At 42.6% G+C, this 25,502-nt stretch overlaps 1 protein-coding gene across 1 annotated transcript in view; it reads right to left on the bottom strand.

Moving 5' to 3' along the window:
* Positions 1 to 22,592, bottom strand: part of WNT2 (Wnt family member 2) — a 45,127-nt gene extending 22,535 nt beyond the window's left edge. Inside the window, exons 1-3 of the mRNA XM_055420810.2 lie at positions 22,243 to 22,592; positions 19,909 to 20,135; positions 13,133 to 13,410 (exon numbers count right to left, since the gene is read on the bottom strand). Coding sequence (XP_055276785.1) covers positions 13,133 to 13,410; positions 19,909 to 20,135; positions 22,243 to 22,325 — 588 coding nt within the window. The 5' untranslated portion in view covers positions 22,326 to 22,592. The remainder of the gene's footprint in view (positions 1 to 13,132; positions 13,411 to 19,908; positions 20,136 to 22,242) is intronic.
* Positions 22,593 to 25,502: the final 2,910 nt, after the last annotated feature.

Below are 25,502 nucleotides of genomic sequence, written 5' to 3'. Positions count from 1 at the left end.
ATCAGATATGTCTCACCCACAGATCCGTGCTCTTTCTACAAACACATTTTAAATATTCCTGTAAATTGTGTTTTTCTCAAATTTTGAATTGTGCATACTCTGCTTCCCTCTATTCTTTTGACTAAATCAAGAATTAAATGGATAATGTTATAGACCTATTAAAGCAAAAAAGATGTAAGGAGGGAAATAGGAATTACATTGCATCTTCCAAACTAATTGTCATAAAAAAAAATCTATGAAATAGTTCATTCATAGGAGAAGTACAAAGTAGTAATAGCAAGATAAAAAGATGTTCAACTTCACTAGGAGTCAGACAAAGCAAACTCCAATAGTGTAACACTTTTTTTTTTCTTTTGCCTAGCAGGTTAGCAAATAATAATAATAATAAATCAATGATTTTATAATATTTGGTGTTGGTAAAAGCATGGAAAGGAGATGCTTTAAGAAACTGTTGGTGATAGATTAAATCAATATGTCATGTAAAATAGAGAGTATTTTGCAATACTTGTCAAAATTTTAAATGTATCCTTTGACTTTGGTGATACTCTGAAAATATTTGCACAAGTTTTGAAGGATACAGACCCATATGGATGTTCACTGCAGCATAATTAGCAATAGCAAAATATCAGGAAAAACCAAGATGATGTCAGCAAGACAATGGTATGTGCTTAATAAAGGAATATGATGTGGCTTTTGATTAATAATATCATTCTTACAGGCATAAAAGGAAATCAAGTGAAAAGCAAACTGCAGAACAATGTAAGTGGTATGATGCACTTTTAAAAGGCCTGAATATGTGTGCATACACAGAGAGGGAAGGGAAGAATGTTCATTTATAATCTGGATGCTATCTGAGGGGCTGCATAATCCGAAAGAGGGAAAAACAATCAAACTGCTCCTCAAATTAAAAGAAAACAAACCAACCAAGAATCTGGGGATTATTCTCTGGCAACTAGAGAGAGCAGAGCAGAGCAGAGCAGAGCAGTGGTCTCTTCCCGGTTACACATTAGAATCCACCTGGAAACTGTCTCCATCACAGAGACCCCGACCTCTCCTGGAGCGGAATACACCATAACCTGGGCAGGGGGTGGGGCCCACCTTGAGGGCACTTCCGGTCCAGGTGCTTCTAATACACAGCCAGGCCGAGAGCCACGTCCCAACCTGGGAAGGTGGCGGGGTAGAAAGGAAGTCCGCGCCACGGCCAGAACAGGTAAGACATTCACGTGCAGAGCCAGTGAATTTTAGAAACTGGGATATCTGAGGACTGAATAAGAAGTTGTGTCATATCCTATGTCTCCAAAATGTCCTGACCTCCGGGGAAAATTTCCCGCCAACAGCCCTTTGCGTTAGCGTCGCTTTGGGACAGGCTGCGGCGCAGGGCCCTGCCACAAGGATGCTTCTCCGGGGTCTCCGGGGGCACGAGCAGAGGGGCTGGGGGCTTCCCACGCAGGCAGCTGTGGAGCTGCAGCAGACTTTTTATTTGCACTGTGAAGAAATGAGTGACCGAAGCAGGGGACCTGGGGACATCCAGGCACTGCCAGACAGTCTGGGCCTTTTTGTGTTTGTTTTTGTATATTACTTTTGAATTTTAAAGTTAAGTAAGTGCACATGGGGTTTCCCAGGTGGCTCGGTGGTAAAGAATCCACCTGCCAAGCAGGAGAGTCAGGTTTAACCCCTGGCTGGGGAAGATACCCTGGAGAAGAAAATGGCAACCCAATGGTTGTCCTGGGAAATCCCATGCACAGAGGAGCCTGGCAGGCTGCAGTCAATGGGCTTACAAAGAGTTGGACACAACTGAGCGACTAAACAGCAGGAGCAGCAACAGCATGTACACATGATTTTAAAAAAAATTGGAGTCCAGAAAAGAGAATAAAAAGCAGTAACTCTACTGTACCCGCTCCACCTCTCCCCTCCCCTCTGCTTGGCACAGCCCCAGAGCGGTCATTTTTAATACATTGTGCCCTTGTGGTGGTTCATTACCTGCCTGTAGAACAAGGTCTGTACTAGTTTTCCTCCAGCTTTGTGAAAAACAGAATCCCATCCTCAATGGATTTTATGGACATCCACCAGAAAATTCTCTTAATAACCAAACAAACCTGAATGCCAGTGAATGGAGCCCTCTGGAGAGGGGTGCCACGCACAGCTGGCACAACTGAGTGACATTTCTGCCAGTCACTTTACCTTCCAGTCAATGTTGGCTAGTCGCTGATAGACTTCCTCTTATGGGAGAGGGTGAAAACTTGATTCATACCGCACTACTTTTACCCGCCCCCCACTCCCCACATGGTTCTGTCATGGTTGGTTCTGATGATTTCTCCAACTTCAAGGAGAATCCTTACTCCTCTTCCAGTTCCAGAAGTCACCAGTGCGCTCTCTTATGAGATGAGGATATTTGCAGCTCCCTCCGTTCTCCTCCCCTTCTACTTCCCACTCTCCATCAGTATGGTCTGTCCTTTTGTGGTGACGAAGATTAGAGCGTTAATGTTCTGTGACCATAGTTAAGTCTCTCATGGTATGTCTAAACATCAAATCTAAAAACTGAAAACAATATTTGTTTTCAACAATATTTGGCTAAGTTTTATCTGACTCTTTGCAACCCCATGGACTACAGCTCTCCAGGCTTCCCTGTCCTTCACTGTCTCCCACAATTTGCTCAAACTCATGTCCATTGAGTGGATGATGCCATCCAACCATCTCATCCTCTGTCGTCCCCTTCCCCTCCTGCCTTCAGTCTTTCCCAGCATCAGGGTCTTTTCCAATGAGTCATTTCTTCACCAAAGTTTTGGAGCTTCAGCATCAGTCCTTCCAATGAATATTCAGGGTTGATTTCCTTTAGGAATGATTAGTTTGATCTCCTTAGTTAACTGCACAACCAAGGACGGTGCCAGAACTGCATTTTATAATCTCTGATCCAATTGCACAATGTCTGGGCTGAAGTATGTTGCTAGAGTGAAGTTTGGCATTTTCTTACTTTACTTGTTACTAAGTGTACTTACTGTAACCTAACGTCTTCCACTCTCACGCTCATTCCACCTGTTCCATCACTTCCCCTCCTTTCCTGGGGTGGGGGAGTTGTGGCCCTGAATCTTCTTAGTCTCACCTGGACACAGCTGGGATCATGCCCTCCTAGAGGAATACACTGCATTGTCAGATGCCATGTTTTCTCTCTTTCTTTTGGTTCATTCCTTCTCTTTTCTGCAGCCCCTTTTTGAGTAACTCCTTCAAGGTGCCTGGAGGATGCATTTTCTGAATCTTGTGTACTATGAAGTCTTTATTTAGTCTTCACACTCGACTAATAGCTTGGCTGGTGATAAAATTCTGGGTTGAAAATAATTTCCCCTCAAAATTGAAGGTATTGCTCCAAGGTTTTTGGCTTCTAGTGTTACAGATGGGAAATCTGATGTGCAGCTGATTCTCTGCAAACTGATTCTTATTTTCATTTCACTTCCCCCCCCACCGCACCCCCTACATGAAAGGCTCTAGAAACTTGCTCTTATCCTTGGTGTTCTGAAATATCACAAGGATGTATTTAGAAGTTTTTAAAAATTTAGTCCTGTTCAGGCCCTTTCAATCTGAAAACTTCAGCGCTAAGATGTTCTCTTAATATTCCACCCCCTCAACATGCCACAATTTTTCAGTCTCTTTATGGCTTTCTAATTAGTCAACTTGCTGAACCTTCTGAATCAATCCTCCATGTCTCTTATATTTTCTCTTTTATAGTTTTAATACTTTCCTCCTGGCTTCTTGAGGAAGAAATTCCATTAGAGTAATACTCCTGGCTCTCTCTATCCCCTTACTAATTTCTCCCCAGGGGAGGACAACAGACTTTTCCAACTGGTGAGTTTAGAGGAAGGAGCAAGGCTTGTGTGTCTGGGTTCCTTCTCTTTGGGCATCTGCCAGCATGTGGAGAAGATGAGTTATGATCAGCTCCTGCCCTCCAGCAAGGGGTTCCCTGCAGAGCCTGGGTACGCAGCCTGGGACAGGGTGAGTAAGTCTGCCCAGCTCTGGAGTGGAATCGAAGCTTCAAAGCTGCATTCTCCAGGGCTGCCTTTCTTTTTATTTTTCCATCCTGCAGCAGCTGCTGTTACTCCTAACATCTACCTCGCGTGTCCACTTTTCAGCTGGTTTCAAACTCAAGTGGGAAAGAAGGGTGATGTTATGACTCTATTTGTCCTTTGGGCTTTTTGTTTTACTTTCTGGGAGATTTCTTTGATTTTCTCTTCCAAGTTCTCTCTTGTTTTCTAATTGTCACTTTTTGAAAGCATCCATTCTTATTGTTCATGGATATAAATACCTTCTTGGATCTTCTTGGTTTTTAAAAATTTCTCTTCTCATCCCTGACTTACAGCTTTTTTGTTTTGTTTTTTCTTTTATGCTTCTGAATTTAATCAAGTATATAGTAATTCTTGGACATTCTCTTTGTATTTAAGAGTGAAGTCATAAAATGATATTTAGGAATCTGGTTATATGGTAGGGCTTGTGGACCTGAGGCTTGGTTTCTAGTGACTAGGTAGGACACTGTTTGTTTGGGGGACTGTAACTCCAAAAAGCCTAGAAGATTTGATGCTAGACTTCCAGGAGTTCTGCTAGGTGTAAAGGGGAGGAGATGGGGTTCTTTATGCCACCAGTGGGTTTTTCAGTTAATCCCAATTTTCAGGCCTGTGCTTCTCTCCAGTGCTCGTTTGTATCTGAAATTTTCTCAGGGCATCTTGGTTTCCATGTTCCTCATCTGCTTTTTCCCCCCCATCCTCATCTACTTTTATTCTGCTAGACTGAGGCTTCTCCATCCTGCTTTATCAGTTACAATTTCTTCATTCCCTTTCCACTTTCCAGAAATTTGTTGAGTTTTCTCATTTCTTTGACCATTCTCTTTATTGTTGGTTTAAGCCACGTTTATTCTATTACTATGATTTTAATGAGATCTGAGGGAGAAAGAAGTGAAAAAGTATATGTTCTATCCACAGCCTTGCGTCTGATTGCACTTTGAAATGTTCTGGAAAGAGACAAGGATTGTGAGGGGAGGAAATGTTCTCACTTGATGATACACACTCCTGCTCTTCTCAGTTTGTTACTTTTGCTTGTGTGAGTATTGCTTTTATAACAGAAGGAACACGATACAGAATCGATTACAGGGACTCGCTGTCTGTCTGCAGTGTGTGATACTGAAGACTTCTCTCAGAAACGTAGGCCACACCCCATGGCACATTCAGGTCCCGTTTCCTATTTGGTCTTGAGTCTTTTCTAAAGGGTTTCTTCTACCACCTCTTTCTCTGATTCTTGACATGGGCCACTGTCAAAGTTCCATTTTCTGCCTCCTTAGGCTCCTCTTTTGGCAATCTCGTGGCCCTTACAGCTTTTTATATACCCACAGCCCATCAGCCCCCTCTGTCGCCATTCGTTTAGTCCCATCACTGTTTGCTCTGTGGCATCTCATCACTGAACCTCATTTGACATGACAACTTTTAAAAAGACGAATAAATATGACTGCTGAGGACAGCATTACTCTTGGCATTTAGCCTTGTAGAAACCATTTTAGCTTAATATATAACTTTTCCCAATACAAAATCTTCAATAAGCTCATCATTCCATTATTGCTAAAATTCTACGTAGTAGATTGTGGATGGCCCTTAAATCTTTGACTCTCCGCATTTTAAGCCTTCAGGTCTACAGAAGTTATGTTCTACTCTTAGAATTTAAGAAATTTATAAAAATTAGTATTCTCTACCGCAGAAACAGAAGTCTGAATGGTTCTTTAAAAACAGGTATAGAAGAAGGAACTACATGCATTGTGCAACATAGAATAATTCTATTTTATATTTATCTGTCCCAATTAAAGGTCAGAGCATAATAACGAGGCATAACATTCATTAGGTTCTTGGCATATGTTAAGCTATGCTAAGTGCTTGATTTAAGCACTTCTGTTTAATCCACATAAGCATATAAGGCATATACTGTTTTCATCCCCATTTTACAGATGAGGCTATTGAGATATCTAGATGCTGAGGACCTTGTCATAGGTCTTACAGGCAATATGGTTGAGGCAGGATGCACCCCAAGCCTGTCTGATACCAGATTGACACCTGAAATCACTCTGCCAGCCGTTCGAAGTCCTGAGGGGTTCATTTACTCTGGTTTCAGTGGTGGGTTCTGCAAAAGTTTTTACATTTAGTGTTTTCGCATTAAATTAGTCCACAAAGAATTGTTTTGACAGTTTTAAAGAAAAACTTCTCCCAAGGAGAGTGAAATTTTAGTCTCTTAACTCAGCCTTTTTGAAGACAGAACTCAAGCAATTCTGGGGTGTCTTTATAAGACTTCTTTGTAGATCATGAGAGTTGTCTTTTTTCTAAGTGCCTGAATTTTGCTAAGTTTATGACCCTTGTGTCATGCCGTATTGATTCTCTCCCTATCAGATAAAGGGCAGTCCACCTCATACCATGTGAAATCTGTGCAAACTTAACTACTGACCTTGCCTTAGAAAGCCTACTTAGGATTTATTTTAGTTTGATATATGCTGTATGTTTCAACTGAATTATTTAGTTTAACTTGAGCATTTGAAGAAGTGTTAGCACGTCACTTTTTAGTTGGGTGTTTGCCACAAAACCACCATATTTCTGGTCCTATATCAATTTTCCTGAGGGAAACACACATTAAAATCATATTATTTAATTTTCAGATACTGGCTGAAAGCCAAGTACATTTATTAACAATTAAATCCTTTTGACAGGTCCACATCTCTGAGAGTGAAAACCAGACCAACATATCTTTCGAACATACATGCTCTGGAACTAGGAAGACTAGGAATATTTATTAGCAAACTGTGCAGTTGATTTGCTTATGCAATCATTTATTAAATAAGACATTGTGATTTCTTGAGCACTGTCATTTTTTAAAAACAGTGCCTGTGGGTGGGCTTAACTGGGAAATATAAGGTGTGGAATTTATATTTGTGGAATTCAAGAACATTATCGTTGACTAACCATATATATAATAGTCCTTACTGATTAATGAAGCTAGTCTAAAAGAATATTTTATATGAATAATAGAACTTTACCTGGAACTGTAACAATTTTGTTAAGAGTTATTCTTTGCTTCAGGGCTTTAATTTTGGTTAGTTTTTGATTCATACACAATAAAAGATCAACAATATCAAGAACATACTATTTGGGGTCCAATAAGACAGAGATGAGGCAGGGAGAACTGATCTAATTTTTCAAAATTTTTTAATTTTATGAATGGAGAAAACCAATCAGAAAATAAGTCTGTGCTAAGTGAAAGTTGGGCTTCATGAAGATGCTCAACATGAAGGGAAGATGAGGATATATAGGAGGTTGAAGCAGTTTGGCTCTAATTCACTTCAGTTTTATCACTTTCTTTCTACTGACATTACTTATTTTAGAAAGGGATTTCTTTTTCATCATGCCCAGTTCTCTTGGTTCAGAACCATTTTTTATCTTCGGTGGCATCATAGGATCTATTCTTGGATGGCTTTATTAGGTCCATGATTTACTTGCCTGTAAAGCTGTGCTTACATCTTGTACAGTATCCATTTGTGTTGACTTTGGAGGCATTTCCTGTAGTCAGAACTGGGAAGTATCTGTTTTGTGCCGCGCCCCAGTGGGGTAAGCTCAGGGGCAGGCCCAGTGCTCCGCAGCACTGACCTTGCTTGGTGCTGACCTGGGCAGGGCAGAGAACTAAAACTTTGGATCTCCCCCCTCCAAACTTCTAACATATAAAATACAGGCTATCAAAATATATAAATAAAAATTACAGGAGGCTAGGTTAAGTTTGCACAGAAGGCAGTGGCACCCCACTCTAGTACTCTTTCCTGGAAAATCCCATGGATGGAGGAGCCTGGTAGGCTGTAGTTCATGGAGTCGCTGAGTCGGATATAACTGAGAGACTTCACTTTCACTTTTCACTTTCATGCATTGGAGAAGGAAATGGCAACCCACTCCACTGTTCTTGCCTGGAGAATCCCAGGGACGGCGGAGCCTGGGGGCTGCCAGCTATGGGGTCGCATAGAGTCAGACACAACTGAAGCGACTTAGCAGCAGCAGCAGCAGCAGGTTAAGTTTGAATTTCAGCTAGGGAATAAATTCAATTCTGGTAGGAATTAGGAAACAAGTTGAACTTATTCCCTAACTGAAATTAGTCTCTTCATATGCGAAATATGGATAATAATGATACCTATCTTCTAGGCTTGCTTAAAACCTGGTGCACATGTATATATATTTTATGTAGCAACCCTTGTTAGGTCCAAGATTGTGCTCAAGTTTTAGAACCAGTGTTCTAATTTCAGAGTCCCAGCCTCCATGTTGCCTTAGTCAACATGATGTCAATAGCTGAGAACCCCTAATCAGCTAATAACTGTAAGTCCGTCCATGAGCGTGCTCAGTTGTGTCCCACTCTCTGTGACACCATGGATTGTAGCCTGCCAGGCTCCTCTGGCAGAATCCATGGGATTCTTCAGGGAAGACTACTCTAGTGGGTTGCCATTTCCTTCTCCAGGGGATCTTCCCAACCTAAGGACTGAACCCGTGTCTCCTGTATCCCCTGCATTGCAGGCAGATTGCAGGTAAATTCTTCACTCCCTGAGCTATAAGAGAAATGCCAATAACAATGTAAACATTATATTAAAAATATAAATAGCAATAGCAACATCAGTTGCCATGTGCTAATTTTTAATTACTACTCATCAGGAAGCTTACTATTTGTATCAGTCTTTATATGTATAGGTAAGGCTGAAAATAAAATTCAGGGAGGTAAAAATTTCTCATAAATTTCCTAGTGAGTCCATTTTTTAAAGCTGTTCATTCAAACCAGAAGGTTTGAATTTTGAAATCTATCATTCTTTTAAAGTGGACTCTAGAGAAATTAACAATGCATAGAAATAGAACTTAAGTATTTAACATCTCCCCCAGTGCCTTGCTCAGTACCTTCCTGTTCAGTACCATCTTGTTCAGTACTTTCCTGTTGCTTCACAGTGGCATCTGAATATCTCAGCATGGCATTTGAGGCTCTCCACAGCTGGCCAAGACTCGGATTTGAAGCCTCAGGGCGCATTAATTCTCAGTCATGAGCTCCCCTGGGACGCTTGTCATTCCTCACTTTTGATGTTTTTATCCGCTTTCATATCTTTCTGTGACTTGGAGGCCCTTCATCCTGGAAAGCGTTTGCCCTATCTCAGTCATGGGAGACCTTTATCACCAACTTCCAGTTCTTTTATGACATAGCCTTTCTCTCAATTGACTGGCTCTGTTGGGTGATTTTTCTACTATACCATATAGTACAGGGCTTCCTTGCAATTGTATTTCACTTGTCTCCCTGACTCAGATTTGGTTTCTTGTAGTCAGAACTCTGTTTTGTTCTTTTCTCCATATGACATAGTACCAGAAACAGTGCTTTCCCCAAATTTAACCCAACAGCACATACTTGCTGTACCTTGAGTTGAAATTTTGGGAATCCCACCAAATAAGGCTGAATTGCTTTAGGAATGCTCATGGTGACTAGAAGTTATGTTTTTGGCATTTAAAACAAAGTTTTCCCTTTTATTAAAAATAATAATACATATTCACTTTAGAAGACTTGTGAAATTAAAGACAACACACAAAGGGGAACAATCATCAGTAAACTACCTTCCAAGGGCAGCAGCTGCTGCTGTTTTTTGTTTTTAATTGTTTTAAATACAGAAATACTGTGTGTTTATCTTTCTCAAGGGACTACATGGAAAGGTAGATAAAGACAAAGGGTGAAAGCAGAGGGTTGAACCCCTGAGCCCAGCACTTCACGATTGTGTGCCCCTGTGTGTTAGTCGCTTGATCCCTCTGAGACCCAGTTTCCTTATTTGAAATAGTATTAAAAAATAGTATTAAAAATACTATTTTTTATTCCTATAGGGGTTTTTAGAAATCAAATTACAAAGGATTTTGATGGTCTTTGGTACACTAGGGAATACTATTGTTTATGCCTATTTTTTATTAGTATGTCAGACTGTATTTGAAGATGAGTCTCTGGGTACTTGCAGAGATCAGATTAAATCCTAAATACCAGCTCAAACTGGATTTGTGCCTGATTCTGTACCCCAAATTACAGATAACCTTCACATCACTAAGGGAGGAAGAAGGGGGGCTAACTTTTACTAAACACCTACTATGTGCCAAGTTCTCTTCTGTTCACTTCCCTTGTCTTCCCATAGCATTCTGTAATCCCTTTTACATCTGTGAGAGCTGAATTCAGTGATCTAAGGCACTGGTATTGCAGGGTTAAAATGAAGGTAGGTCTTGCTTCACATCCTATGTTCCATCTTCACTATGGTAAGAAATACTTTTGTGGGAAAATATCTTTATGGTATTCCTCTCTTATTATGGAAATGTCCAGTGATTGAAGGGCAGTATTTGATTGGGTACATGGACTATTTTGAGATAGATTCTCTCAGGAAACATAAAAGAAGTTGGGATTACTTCATGTAGAAAGAGTGGATTAATTTAAAAGCCATTTTCTGGATCCTGAGAGGAAACAAGTGGTGGATATCAACCAAGTACCTTTTGCTTGTCATCTACCTTAACCTGTCTTCCAATGCAGTTTACAAGCTTTCATAGCATGGCTTCTTTAGATCTAAAAAGAACTGCTGAGAGAAGCTATGGAATGTCTTTTCCCATAAAATGTTTGTTTTGAACAAGGTAGATTTATCTTTTCAAGACTTATTAATAGCCCTATTTGGAGGTAAAAAACTAGACTCAAGAGGAGATTCAGGAAAACATCATTACAAATTCTGTTGAAGCTGTGATGAAAATAAAATGATATCACAGCACAGAAGATCTAAAATGATATTACAGTATGGAGACACATGAGGGTGCTCTAACCAGCTGCTATAATAAAGGAATTAAACTGCTCAAATATTAGGGGAAAGTTAAGGCCTGTTGTGATGGCAGTGTTGAATGCTCATGTGTAGCATCGGCTAAACAGAACAATCTTGGAATAGATGGCTTTTCTTTTAAAATGTATTGGCCCTACTCCTCCCCCACCCCCATTTTAAAAAGTAGAAAATGTTCATATTGAACAATTTGGGAAATACTGAAAAGCAAAGAAGAATAAAACGAATCAGTGTTGTTGTCAGCTTTGGAGGCTGGGGTTTACTAGAGCCAGGCCAGTTGGAGGCTTAGCTCAGGAGGTTTGCCTTCAAACACAGCCCAGCCTGTTCTCATTTTGATTCCACAGACCTTCTGCTGGTAAGAAGGGGGAGCAGAGGCTGGGGGTCTAATGACCGCAAGAAGAGAATTAGAGACGCATGTTTATCTCAATACATTTACTCTCATTAAAGTTCATATTCACTGACATCATGCATCTCCTTGAAAAAGTCTGCCCACCCACCATTAATTAAAGCCACATTTTAAAAAGTCAGTGTGTGCACTTTATTCCAATCAAAAGTAGCCTCCTAAGTTTTGCAGAGTAGGCAGGAGAATATCTGAGGCCTGACAGCTGTTCACCTCTACCCAGTGAGGAATCATGTGATTTACATTAAAAGTCATATTGATTCAGAGCCTACAGTATAAGAGCTGAGATCTGTTGTCTTGAAGAATGGAAACATTCAATATCTAATGACCTACTAAGCAAAATTAACATTTATTTTGATGAGTCAAAGTTATTTTGGATGCAGTGTATAACTGTATGCTCTTATCTGTACAGATAGTCTGAGAGATCTGTATATTGTGCTTGAATAATTGAGCAGCATTCTCCTATCAAAGACACCACACTTTATAACCTATACATGTGGCATCAATGTCAAAACAAAGGTCAATGTAAATTTTTCCTTATCTGAGCCATTGCATAAACAGTAATTACCAATAGTTGTAGGATTGCACAACCGTAGTCTATATTCTTGGCAGTAGTCACTGTATGTTCATAAACTCATGAAAATAAAGAATGTTGATTTTCGAAGTTCAAGAAGGTACTATTTGTAAACAGTTCAGGTCTCACTCATCTTATTCCATGTGCTAAGCAAGACTTCTTTCCTTCCAACTTCCTTTAAATGAGATCTGTTCCCTCTGTGAGCCTAGTAAAAGGGTTTTCATCCAAACAGATCTGCATTCTTTTCTATTCTTTTTCCTATTAAAGCCCCCTGGGGACTTTTCAATTTTATGCTGATCTTTCTTTACACATTAATATCAAGAACATTTTTATTTTGTGTTGATAAAAGACAAATTATGGTTATCTCTTCTCATTGGCAATTAGGTTATTTTAGAGTGGTTCTGACTGTTTGATTAGCCTAACTGGTTTATGCTTTTTTTTACACAAAGGCCTACCACGCAGCATTCAGCTTCTCTAGTTATTCTGGGCACGCCACCATATCCCCAAACATGGCTCATCAATGGATTGATCATTGACATTAAAATGGTTTAATCCTAGGCCAAACCACCCTGGGGCTGGGAGGTAAAACCTGAATTCTAGTCCTGACATTTCTTCTGATTCTGCAGGTGACCTTGAACTCTGGAGGGTCTGTTTCCTCATCTAACAAATAGGGGTTAGGGAATGAATACTGACCAGATACCCAAAAAGTTAGGCAGGACTAGAGGTTAAGGGGCCAAAGTGCCTCTTAGGTGCATGTCTTCCCCTGGTTCATTTACTCATCCAGTACCAGAAAACCCAAGGTGGGGCTTTCAAGAGTGAAACTGGGATCTGGTTCTCCCTGAATCTAGAAGAAGCGAACAAGCCATGCTTGGTGAGCTGCTTTCATGATAAATTTGAGAGAAGATATTCTTGGTCTTGACACCCCTTAGATACAAGCATTCACTGTCCCATCAGTATGTGGGAATCAGCCCTGGCCTCAGCCACAGATGGTGTCTTGTGACTACATGGTACAGTATCCAGAGAGACCACAGACACTTGACTATACACACTGCCAAAAGCAGTGGGTAGACTCTTTCACCTCTGCTGTGGTAGGGAAGGTGGAGTGCAGGGGGGATATTTCAGCCCAGTCGGTGGTATTCTTTAGAGCAAACACTCTGGGCTGGGGGACAATGGGAAGCTGTGATGGTAAGCACTTTTGTAACTCTCGGAAAGTTTAAGATAAGCTTGGCTTAAGTGATTTATAAGACCATGCAGTCTACACAGTGAGCACTGTCGCAGTCCATACCTTCCTGCCAGCTCGGTTGTTGTGAAGATTCATCAGGGCTCTGGCATCCTTGCCTTTCCTTTCCTTGGCGTCCACAAATGCTCTGGCAAACTTGATCCCATAGTCAATGTTATCACTGCAGCCACCCCAGTCAAAAATGCCCTTGTTGTCCTTGGCGGTTCCCTTCTTCTTCGGGTCACAGGAACAGGATTTTAATTCTCCTTGGCTACAGGCCCTGGTGATGGCAAATACAACTCCAGCTGAAGAGATGGCGTAAACAAACGCAGATTCCCGGCTACCTGTAACAAAAATGCTGTTCTTAGAAGGTAGTCTGGAATGGCTCGTCGTGAATAACTTTCACATGATGGCTGTTTAATCCTTGTTCTGCCTCTGACGAAGTATTCTTGAAGAATTCTTTCCTAGAGCCAAGGCTCGCTCTTGAATATGAATCACTGCACTTACTACAAGCCTTTGTCAATTTGGATAACTGTGTAACAACTATCCTTAAAGTAAATAGAGTATAAAAGAAAATGCACCAGGAGCCTGCCCTGCACACGTTAGTCTTATACATGTGCTTTCTTTAACCTAGAATCTCATGTGTCCCAGAAGAGAGGAGACAAATGTATCTAGGCCTTCGTTTCCTCTTCTACACCATACAGTCTGAATTTTACAATTCTGTCATTCCATAACATATTTTGGTATTCATGCCACTACAGCTCTCCTGGAAAAAAACCTTCCAGGCATTATTGAGGACACTGGTATGCATGTAAATGATTATTACTGAAATGCTGAATTAAAAGTAATCTAGGGGCTGAGGTGGGAAGATGGTTCATGGCAGTAACCATCCCCTCTTGGTATCAACTTGCACAAGTAAGAGAGAGAGCTTTGGAGGCAATATTCAATATCCTTGAGTTACACGCTGTGTCTAACTATTAAGGTGAATTTACTTTCTTCTGGAACACCTGCGCTAATCACTGGTATTGGGTGAAAGACAGTGAAAAGCTTTTCTTTGGTTTTTCTGGAAGGAAACAAATTTACCGCTTATAATTAGACCTGGGCAAGAACCCTTTGGGGTGCTTTTTTAGAATTGTTCTTTATTAGAGCACAGGCTACTTTCACTTACAGACTGAAAGGTACATATTTCAGTGCAATAACTACATTAAATTATTTTAATAATCTGTAGTAACTCATAACACGGTGTTGTGGTGTAGTGACAGATATAAGGCTCTTTAGGGTCTGTGTGCACCTCATTTTTCAAGTGGAGCTGTATTTCATTGTTATTAGCATGCCTTTTTATTAATGGTTGCTGCAGCAAATATATTAACAATCAAAATAGAAGCTGAACAAGCTAATGCCAATGCAAGGCAGCAAATGGAGAGCCATTTGGTGATTCAATATGTCAAAACGAGTGTGACTTTTTGAACCACACAGCTGGGAGAACAAACCACCTTTTCGCATCGAAGCCCTGCTTGTTTCCGTTTGTCATTCAATGCTAAAATTTATTATTCATCCCTTGCAATATTTGCTCTGCTAGTCTCATTATTAAAAATCAGGAAAACGTATCTACACCATATTAAATGGCACTTACCTCAGCCTTCAAAAAAAATCTCCCCTGAAACCTCTAATCATCAAACAAACCAAGAAAAGGAATCAATCATGCCTTGAAGTTGAGTAGAATCAATTATATGAATATTTGCCATAGGTAGCAAGTAGTGCTCTCCGGAGAGAAATGTGATGGTTGTGGGAGCTGTTTTAGAATTCCAGATTATATTATAAGGATCACAGATGATTTTCTAAGTGAAATTGAGATGTTCTGTAAAAAATGATGACTAATAGATGGAGATGTGGCTTAATCTCTGGTAGTAGTTTTCAATTGTATTTATCAAAACAATTTTTATCTTACCCATTTTTACTGTTTAAGAAAATACCTTGTCCATAGTCATCCCATTGGTCTGCTAAAACCTGGTTTTGAATTTGGAGTTCAGTGCCCACAAATAGAGGTATCACATGGGGGGAAATTTTCAAATGCCAGGCTTCAGCAGTATGTAAACCGTGAACTCCCAGATGTTCAAGCAGGTTTTAGAAAAGGCAGAGGCACCAGAGATCAAATTGCCAACATCCGCTGGATCATGGAGAAAGCAAGAGAGTTTCAGAAAAACATGTATTTCTGCTTCATTGACTATGCCAAAGCCTTTGACTGTGTGGATCACAATAAACTGTGGAACATTCTGAAAGAGATGGGAATCCCAGACCACCTGACCTGCCTCTTGAGAAACCTGTATGCAGGTCAGGAAGCAACAGTTAGAACTGGACATGGAACAACAGACTGGTTCCAAATAGGAAAAGGTGTACGTCAAGGTTGTATATTGTCACCTTGCTTATTTAACTTATATGCAGAGTACATCATGAGGAACGCTGGGCTGGAAGAAGCACAAGCTGGAATCAAGATTGCTGGGAGAAATATCAATAACCTCAGATATGCAGATGACACCACCCTTATGGCAGAAAGTGAAGAGGAACTCAAAAGCCTCTTGATGAAAGTGAAAGAGGAGAGTGAAAAGGTTGGCTCGAAGCTCAACATTCAGAAAACAAAGATCATGGCATCTGGTCCCATCACTTCATGGGAAATAGATGGAAAAACAGTGGAAACAGTGTCAGACTTTATATTTTTGGGCTCCAAAATCACTGCGGATGCTGATTGCAGCCATGAAATTAAAAGACGCTTGCTCCTTGGGAGGAAAGTTATGACCAACCTTGATAGTATATTAAAAAGCAGAGACATTACTTTGCCAACCAAGGTCCGTCTAGTCAAGGCTATGGTTTTTCCCGTGGTCATGTATGGATGTGAGAGTTGGACTGTGAAGAAAGCTGATCGCCGAAGAATCGATGCTTTTGAACTGTGGTGTTGAAGACTCTTGAGAGTACCTTATACTGCAAGGAGATCCAACCAGTCCATTCTAGAGGAGATCAATCCTGGGTGTTCATTGGAGGGACTGATGCTAAAGCTGAAACTGCAATACTTTGGCCACCTCATGCGACGAGTTGACTCACTGGAAAAGACTCTGATGCTGGGAAAGGTTGGGGGCTGGAGGAGAAGGGGACGACAGAGAATGAGATGGCTGGATGGCATCACCGACTCTGTGGACATGAGCTTGAGTGTACTCCGGGAGTTGGTGATGGACAGGGAGGCCTGGCGTGCTGTGATTCATGGGGTCGCGGAGAGGCGGACACGACTGAGCGACTGAACTGAACTGAACTGAATCTATTATGCACTAATCTTACTTTTTAAGGAGAAAGAAGAGAAACTTTAGGAGGTAGTCTTTTAGGGGAAAGCTAGGGAAGATGCAGATGATAGAATGTCAGTGACCAGACAGTATTCTGCAAGTTGGTAGAGGAATGAATTGCTTACTCATAGACTGCATCCTGGCTTAACTTGCAAACAAGTACATTGACTTATTGGCTGAAAGAAAAAAAATCACTCAAAATTTGCTACATTTCAGAAATAATTTCCAAAGCAAAACCATCACCTTTCTGAATATGTCATTTATTATTCAAACTCATTACTAAATAGTTAGATATTTATTTAAATTAAAAAATAGCACATGGAATGACTTTTCATTTTACCTCCAGATGTTTTGGTATCATGTAGATACAGCCTTAAGATGTTTTCAGTTAAGTGTCTTAGATGAATCACTTAAATGCTATGTGCAAAATAGTAGCACATTTCAAGAGTTGGCTTTGTAGCAAAATAAATTTTGATCTTAGGCCTCTTAGAAAAACTGATTCTGCTTAAAGCCATTGCAGTATTAAACAAAATCCAAATCTGAATGGTGATATTTAGACTTCCTATTATGTTACAATTGAGTTGCTCTAATTTTTGGTTTGAGATAAGTCAAGCAGTGTTTACTCAGTGTATAGGCTAGTATAGGTGACTGGGAGGGCAAAACATTAGAAGCTAGGCTTTCTGGAAGGCTATGGATTGTGCAGCTCATTTTTAAAATGCTTGCTTTTTTTTCTTTTAAAGCAAGGATGCTACCTAATGACCTTTTTCTGTTTAAGGCTTACTCTAGAATTCTGGAGGTATATGCAAATTCTTGTAGGATTATTTTTAAATTTCCTAGTTCTGTCTTTACATTTCTCTGCCCATGTCTGGGGACAGCCAGCTCAATGAGCAAGTTACAAAAGTTCCTCAAAATTGTTCTGGTCTTACTCTTGTTCTCTGAAGCAAAAGAGGCAAATGTTCTCCATTTCTCTGTGCCCACAGGGTATGTTAGTAACTTTTATGTTCTCCTCATATATGGTACTGCCCTTTGTCTTTCCTATTCATCTATGAGAATATTTAGGTTTCTGAAGGAGAGTTCTTTACAACTCTAAGATGTGAGTTTTCCTCCAAGCAATTAATTGTAAAACTCTTTGGATAGCTTCATTGGAATTTCGTGATTATTTCCAGGATAAGCTACCTTAGGCCAAATTCAGCCTTCCCATAACCAACACAAAATCATCACTGACAGTCACAGGAGTTTACATAAATGTCCAGGAAGAAATCTGGCCTTCTGTGAAGATTGGAAAGAAATTGTGTAGCGTGAGCGCTCTAAGTTTTGAGTGCTTTGGCAGAGCATTTAGCTTCATATGAAAGAAATCTGAAGGAAATACAGTTATAATCTCTAATTTACCTGAAGCCTTAGATTGAGTCAAACTTGTTACACTTTCTCTACTTATTACCTTTTCCCTCTCAGCCATGGTACAGCTCTGAAGAAACAAATATTGCCGATATTAAGTTAAAGTATTTTATGAATGAATCTCCAGCTTTGGGAGATATACTGTCTTTAGGATCAGTGGTCAAACTTGCTTCCTTTAATTTGTGATCTAAAGGGTTTTTTTTCATTATGGAGACATCTTAATGGATTTTCATAGACAGACTCTGTAGGTGATCATTTTATAAATGAGAGGTACTCTTAATTTGTAATCATTAGAAATGGTTGTGAGAACTTTGAAAAGGAACACTCCTAATACATCTTAAATACCGAGAGCCTGTACATAATATATGTAAAGATTTCTTGTGCCAGATATTTGCAAACTCTCTTTGACAAGGTCCAGCACTTTGATTGATTCACTGGAGAACTAATCTAGGTGAAGTCTTAAAATTCCATGTAGCTGAAATTTATTATTATCATCCTTTCAAAAATTTTGCGATGTCATATCGAAACTCCAAAAGGAATGCAGAAGAATATAGTTCTCAAACTAGAGAATAAAATTGCAGAATAACGCAGTAAATTAACTTTAGGGACACACTAAGTGAGAGCACTACGCCCTTGGGGGATTTTGAGAGACATTCAGTTATGCGTTTGGCCTCATAAAACCCTAGGGCTATGATGATTACATGATAGAAACACCCTCTGTTAAGCATTACCAAGTGCACAGCCCCAACGATTTTCTTAGGAAGAGGGTAGGGGAGGGCGGTGGGCAAAAACAAGAGGAAACCTTCCTGTTTCTGCGATTCACACATAGACTGTTGTGTATTCAGTCAGATTTCCCAGTAGCAAACTGGATGTGCTGCTGCTTGAAGAAGCTGCTAAGGCCAGGTTAAGGGATGGGTTTTTTTAAAAAATAGGATTTGATTTTCGGTTAATTTTCTCTGCTTGTATACAAGCTAGTGAGCTACTTTCCACGTTTAGAACATTTAAGTTTATTATGTAATTAGATAATTTTCAATGTGCTTTCTAAAGAAAGTAAAGAAACCACAGGCGTACCCCATTTTATTGCACTTTATTGCACTTCACAGATACTGTGATTTTTTTTTCTTACAAACTGAAGCTTTATGGCAACCCTGCATTGTCAGATGACAGCATTTTTTGAATAAAGTATTTTAAAATTAAGGTAGGTACGTTGCTTTTACAATAGTTAATAGACATGTATACATAATGTAATATACATATATATAATTTAAACATAACTTTTATATGCATTGGGAAACCAAAAAAATTCATGTGACTTGCTTTACTGTAGTGACTAGTGATCCGGAACCAAACCTTCAATATCTTGAAGGTCTACCTTGATGTATTCATGGTTCTCACCCTACCTTCCATAAATATCCTTCTGCCTGAAACGTACTTGGAGAATAGGTACTCACTGTAAGTTTATCCATTCATTCATTCAACCATTCAACGAATAAGTGCTGCCTACAACATATGAGATACAAGCAAGGTGCAGAGAAGGCAGAATGAGTTCCTGCCTTACAGGATTTACAGTTTACTGGAAAAAAAAAAAAGTTTAGAAACAGAGTGACCCAAGACTGAGTAGCTGAATGGGAGGTCAAAGGTGACAAGCAGAGTTTTCTCTCTGCTTCTCAATCACACTGATTTGTTATTGTAACAATGACCATTTATGGCCAATAAAAGATGTGGGCATTCTTTCCCAATCTTCTGCTAAATCCTTCTGGAAGGGTCAGGTCCCAGAAAGAAGAGTTTAAAAGTCAAGAGTGCTCTGTGGCTGCTGCTTCCTTTTCTCCTAGAGACAAATTCTGAACCTGGAGGGATAGGCAGGGTTATGACGGGACATGGATGGACAGAGCCAAGGGACACTGCATCCTGACCCGTGACTAGCCTCCTCCAAAACTTTAGACAGGCTTCTTGATTTCTCGAGCCCACATCTGTAAAATAGGGCCAACGACACCCAATAGAACCAGCTTTTTGACTGAACAGAATGCAAGACAAGACGGGCAGGGGCTGTGAAGACCAAATAAGGGTGTGTGTATGTGAGGGCAGAGCCCATGAGCTGTGTGATGGCGAGAGACTTACTTCGGAGCAGGACCCTGCCGAAGAGGCTGTGATCCCTGTCCAGGGTGTTGCAGTTCCAGCGGTGCTGGCGGAACTGGTGCTGGCACTCCATCGTCCACTCAGTCACGCCCAGGCCAATGGCACGCATCACATCCGGGTGTCGGTGGCACAGCTGCCGTTGGTGGCTCACCAGGCCTGGCACATTGTCACACATCACCCTGGAGGAGCCACTCGTAGCTCTCATGTACCTAGGAAGGACCAACGTTGGGGAGAGTACTGAACAGCAAGGCCTGGCAGGGTGTTTCCCCGGAGTGGGAAAAGTTCAAAACAGCATTTCAAATATGAATTCTTTATCCTTTAGGGGATATTAGAAAGAAAAATTTGTTTTGTTTTTTTTAAACTTAAGTTCACTGGAGAAGTGGCACAGCAGGTATGGTGAGTGATCTGGTAGAAGCCACCCCAAAACTAAGTGCTGACTGTTTCTTGGCCATGAAGCCAAGGCCACCAGATGAGGCTCTGAGCAGAGTGGGAGAGGCGAGGTCTGCAGTCCAGGAATGGGGTGAGAGGGGAAGGGCCAACAGGTTTTTGGAAGACATTTTTCTCAAGAAGGCTCTGATCTCAATACACAGTGTGTCCAGATTTGGCTTTGGAGGAAGTAGACCTTTAGAAGCTCCTCAGTGCCATTTTGTTGATCTGATGTTTAAGTGTCTTAAAGAAACTGTCTGTCTAATCAGCACCTACTGGGATCTGATACTACACTCTTTGCACGGACATGCCATTCTTTTCCTACTAAAGAATCCTTTAAATATTTCCATTTTCCAGCTCTTTTTGGCTTTTATAGAGAACCCTTGGAAAAAAATCTTTCTATTGTTATTAAGGATACTAAATGTTTGGAAGAATCAAACACTGTTATAGCTTCATAAAGTACTTTTGAAAAGAAACTTTAACAAAAAATTACATCATCATCTCTACCCAGATGTTCTCTATTAGTTGTGAAATGTTTAGAAAGGTACCTTTTATATAACCCAAGCTGCCATAGGTGTCTTTTGAAGCGATCAAACAAGGAGAATGTCTTTTTCTTGTATTTTCATTATTTTATATGATCATAAAATCGTTACAGCTGTGACTCCCCAAAAATATATTTAAGTGACAGCTGAGAGACAATGTGACAAAAAGCCTGGGCAGTAAATAATGTTTATACACCCATGGAAACAGAAATAGTCATTTTATTGAAAAATGGTCACTCTGATAAATCAATCTTTGATCCTGTGTCAGCAATGTCAAGGCTAAACGCCTTTCTGTTCAAAGCAGCTTAGGATGGAATTGAACCCCTCTTCCTATCAACCCTTTGCCTTGCTTCTTTGGAGAGCTCATGTCTTCCTAAAGTTTCCTGCTCTAGTCTTTCATTTGGCCAAGATGCCTTACTTTTGCCAGATTCTTTAAAAAAAAAAAAAAAATCACTTCATAACAGGTAACCGATCTTTCTAAATCGAGTTTTAAGTATCTGTTCTGACGTTTTTAGGTGCAAAAACGTTAGAGAGTTCTCAACTCTCTCTTCTCAAGATCAAAAGGAGATGGAGAAGAGTCTGTGGGTGGGGAGAGCCTCTCCCCTTGTAACATTTAAGGGTGATAACCTGTTAGGTTTCAAAGTTCCTTCACTCTGCAAAATAGAAGATCACTGTTTAAAGGGACAGCAGCTAAGTTATCCTTTGAGGTGACTGGTTTCGAACAGGGTAACGTCTTAGAGTTCCCGACCTCTGGAGTTTTCTATTAAGGCGGTGGTCTCTACCTGGGGGCAGCAAAATGTTCTTCCGCCCCACTGAGATGAAGCACTACGAATGTGGAAGGACGAGAAATAATGCAAAATCACACGCGTTGGGTTCTACGGCTCGCGCCTGCCTGAATTAGCCCGTCGGTTTACCTTGAGGGTTTTGCGGGGTGGGAGCAGAGGGAGACGATTGTAGTTTTGGAGGTGAGTTTACACGCGCGCGCGTGCGCACGCATACACAGACGTCTGTGCTAGTGAAGCTAGAGACCCGGCTAGCGCTTGTCTAAAAGATCCCGATTTTGCTGTCACTCAGCTGGATCCAAATAAACCAAACGTCCGAGCTCTTGTTTGAGGGGCTACGTGTGTGTAGTGGGTGGGGGTAGTGGTGGAAGGATTGGAGTTGTCAAAGCCCGAACGGCCTTCCGAGGAAAAGCGAAGGGGTGATAGGACAGGGCAGCAGCTGGGATCGGGTCGGAATCCGTGACTGCCACGGCCGCGAGGAAGCGCCACCGGGAAGGATCTATGTGACCAGTGAGGTCTCCATTCCCATCTCCAAAATCCCTCGGTGCCCGTGCGCGTAGACTTACCACCATGAAGAGCTGACCTCAGGGCTGAGCCAGGTAAAGAGCAGAGGGAGCCAGAGCCAGATTCCGACGAGACAGGCGTTCATATTAAACCCCTTGCGTCCGCATCAGGTCAGACTCCGTGTGCGGGCGCCATGCGTGCCCGGAGCAGAAGCGCTCAGCGCTGGGAGCGCCTCGTCACGGCCGCCGCCGGCGCCTCGCCGCGCCCCCGCCCCCCGTTCGCGTCTGCGGCGAGTGGCGAGACTCGCTGATAAAGTTTCAAGCGACCAGTGGGGCGAGCGATAAAGGCCAGCGCGGGCCGCCTCGCCCACAGCCAATTCCCCAGGCGCGGCGAGCGCGGGCTGCTGGAGAGCTCTGCGCGCCTCCCGCGCGTCCCGGTCCCTTCGGCTCCCTGCCCGCCCAGGCGCAGCCGAGGGAGGGGGCGCTGCGCCGGGCAGGGTGGCGGAGGCGGCGGGGGGTGGGGGAAGCGGTGTTTTATATAAGGGTGGATGAAATGATGGCCAGAGAGGTCTGTGGGTGAAGTGAGGTGGGGAGGAAGAAACACCTCTGCGTGGCCTCGAGCACCCACGGAGGCAGCCACCTTTCGGGAAGCTCCGGGTCAAAGAGCATCAGTGGGTCCCCAGCTGCGGGGCCAAGCGCTCTGGATAGGCGAGGCTACAGAAGTCCCGCAGCGTGCCATGTGGGGAAACGAGGGAGAGGGTGCGGAGATAGCTGTGTACAGGAGGCAGAAATCACAGCTGATTTTCAACTCGTTCCTCCGCTTCTCTCCCTAACACCGAAAGGAAGAGCAAACACTTGTAAATTTGTAGCTAAGCAGGGCAAGGTTGGGGAGGGAGGGGCCAGGCCTCAAGAAAAGGAGGACCTGTGGCCTTGATTCCTCCGTGCTGGGCTTATATACAGAGCTCGCAGGGAGGGGAGCCAGGAAGGTCCCTGACCCTCCGGACCTCACCCAGGCGTACTCAGCCATAGCGTCTGGGGAAGATGCGGCTTTTACGCACACCCAGCTCCTCCCTGGCGCAAAAGACCATGCAGGGAGGAAGCGAGGCAGCGGGAGCCGGCCGAGGGTCCGCGCCCCGGCCCTGGTCGCGCCTCTTGCAGCCTGGGCGCTCAGCTTTTGCGCCTTGCGGAGGTAAAGGGGCCATCGGTCCTGATCTGGGCCCCCGGAGGGCCAAGAGAAAGAGGCTTGAGCCCGCGGGTGGAGCATCTTGAGCAGCAACTGGCTTGTAGCCCCGCCGTTTATCACCGGAAAGGAAGGAAGACCAGGAACTCGCGGTGGCCGTGAACTGTTCCATTGCTCTTTTCCTGGGGCGGGGGGGACCCGCCGCCCGCCCGCCCGCGGAGCATGCCTTGGGGAATGTGTGTGTGTGTTGGGGGTTGGGTGGGCGCTGTATTGTTCACAGAGAATGGAGGGGTTGCGGTCCAGATAGGAAGGACAGGCTCTCCCCACACCCTACTCCTAGAGCCGAGACTGGCCGGAGCATCAGCTCTCGCTCGGCGCAAACGAGGTGAGAAGCTGGACGGGTCGAATCTCAGAAAAGCCAAAAACCTGAAAGATGCTGTCATCGCCACCCCTTCCCCCCCCCGCCCCCCAACCGCTGGTCCCTGGCAGGTCCAGCCCCTCCCAGGCTGACCCAGATACATCCCCGTTTGGGTCCGGAAAGGGAGGGGAGGGAAACAAGCACCGCGCCACCCACGACTCGGGAAGAGCAGGGCTCCGTGCCAGGGCCGCTCCATATCGCTGGGCCGCGACCCAGGGGAAGTTCTGATCGGTCTGTGCCTGGAGGGAGGGAGGGGCAGGGGAGGAGCGGGTTGTGTTTCTGCTCACAGTGCGTGCTCGTGTGTGTCTATGTGCGGGGTGGCGGTTAAAGGGAGAAGAGGAGTGATATGATAGGCACCAAACAGCAAGAAATATCTCATTTACGTCTGTGCTTATACTAATAAACCTTTTTCCTGGGTGAGGCAGAAGAGTAAGCTAAAATTTACTTCCATTCTCTTTTGTCCACAGTCCCTGCACTTCTATCAGCGACTAGTGAATACTGTAGAGGTGTGGGTATGTAAACTGGGAAAGGCAGGCAGTCATATGCTTTTCTCCTGGACAGTGAGACCTGAAACTACCTAAAACACTCAAGTTCCACCCATCTCAGCGCATCTCCCAGTAGAGGGGAGTTAGAAATACATGGAGTGTGACTATCAGCTTAGAGGCCTTTCCTCCCCACCCAGGGAGTTATGGAATGGCCAGGAGATCTGCCCTTCAGTTGTAGATGAGGCCAATGGAATGACCTAAACCTGAAACACCTCCTGGAATGAGATCAGGACCATCCCCAAAACTAATGAAATCCACTCCAAAGGACTTTATCCTGGGGCAGGAGAAGTACCTCATGACTTGCAGAGAAGAAATCAGCCTTGGTGAATGGCGAAGGCTAAAAAAGTTCAAGAAAAGCTAAATCCGGATGTGAGAAAGGTAGACACGTCTTCCTGTCCTATCTAGAAGCAGTCTCGACCAGGTGACTTGTCCCTTCCAGGTCTGTGATTCTGTCTCTAATATTCTCCACCCCTATTCACTTATAATCAACTGCTGCTGCTGCTGCTGCTAAGTTGCTTCAGTCGTATCCGATTCTGTGTGACCCCATAGACGGCAGCCCACCAGGCTCCCCCGTCCCTGGGATTCTCCAGGCAAGAACACTGGAGTGGGTTGCCATTTCCTCCTCCAATGCATGAAAGTGAAAAGTGAAAGTGAAGTCACTCAGTCGTGTCTCTTAGCGACCCCATGGACTGTAGCCCACCAGGCTCCTCCATCCATGGGATTTTCCAGGCAAGAGTACTGGAGTGGGGTGCAACTAGCCCTGTACAAATTCTCTTCCTGCCCAGCAGGTCTGACTTTCCTCCTACCTCATCTGTACTGAGATGGAGTACTCACTACTAGAAGCTGGGAAATGCTCAAGAAAATTAGGAGGAAAGAAAGTTATTACAAACTTCACCTCTCTTCCAATAAAAACTACCATTCTAAGGAGGAATTAAGTAAATTGCACATGATTTCCACCTTGCTATAGCAGATGATGAGTTAGGAAAGACAGAGTTCAGAGTGCCTTTAGATCTGTGCATTTAATATCTCATTTTTCATTTCTCATTGATTGTAAAATTCATTTACTGTATACAGAACCCAATTCTCTTTCTGGATATTAATGTTACTTTGCTTGTAACTTTAGTATAGCATTGTAGCCAAATGAGTCAGTCTATTTTCTTAGTTAGATCCATTGTTTGTC

Source organism: Moschus berezovskii, chromosome 3 (assembly GCF_049115385.1).
Source record: "Moschus berezovskii isolate FMDL1 chromosome 3, NW_MosBer_1.0, whole genome shotgun sequence".
In the NCBI taxonomy this organism is placed as follows: domain Eukaryota; kingdom Metazoa; phylum Chordata; class Mammalia; order Artiodactyla; family Moschidae; genus Moschus; species Moschus berezovskii.
Note: the sequence above shows the minus strand (reverse complement) of the source record. Positions and strands in the feature narration are given on the sequence as shown.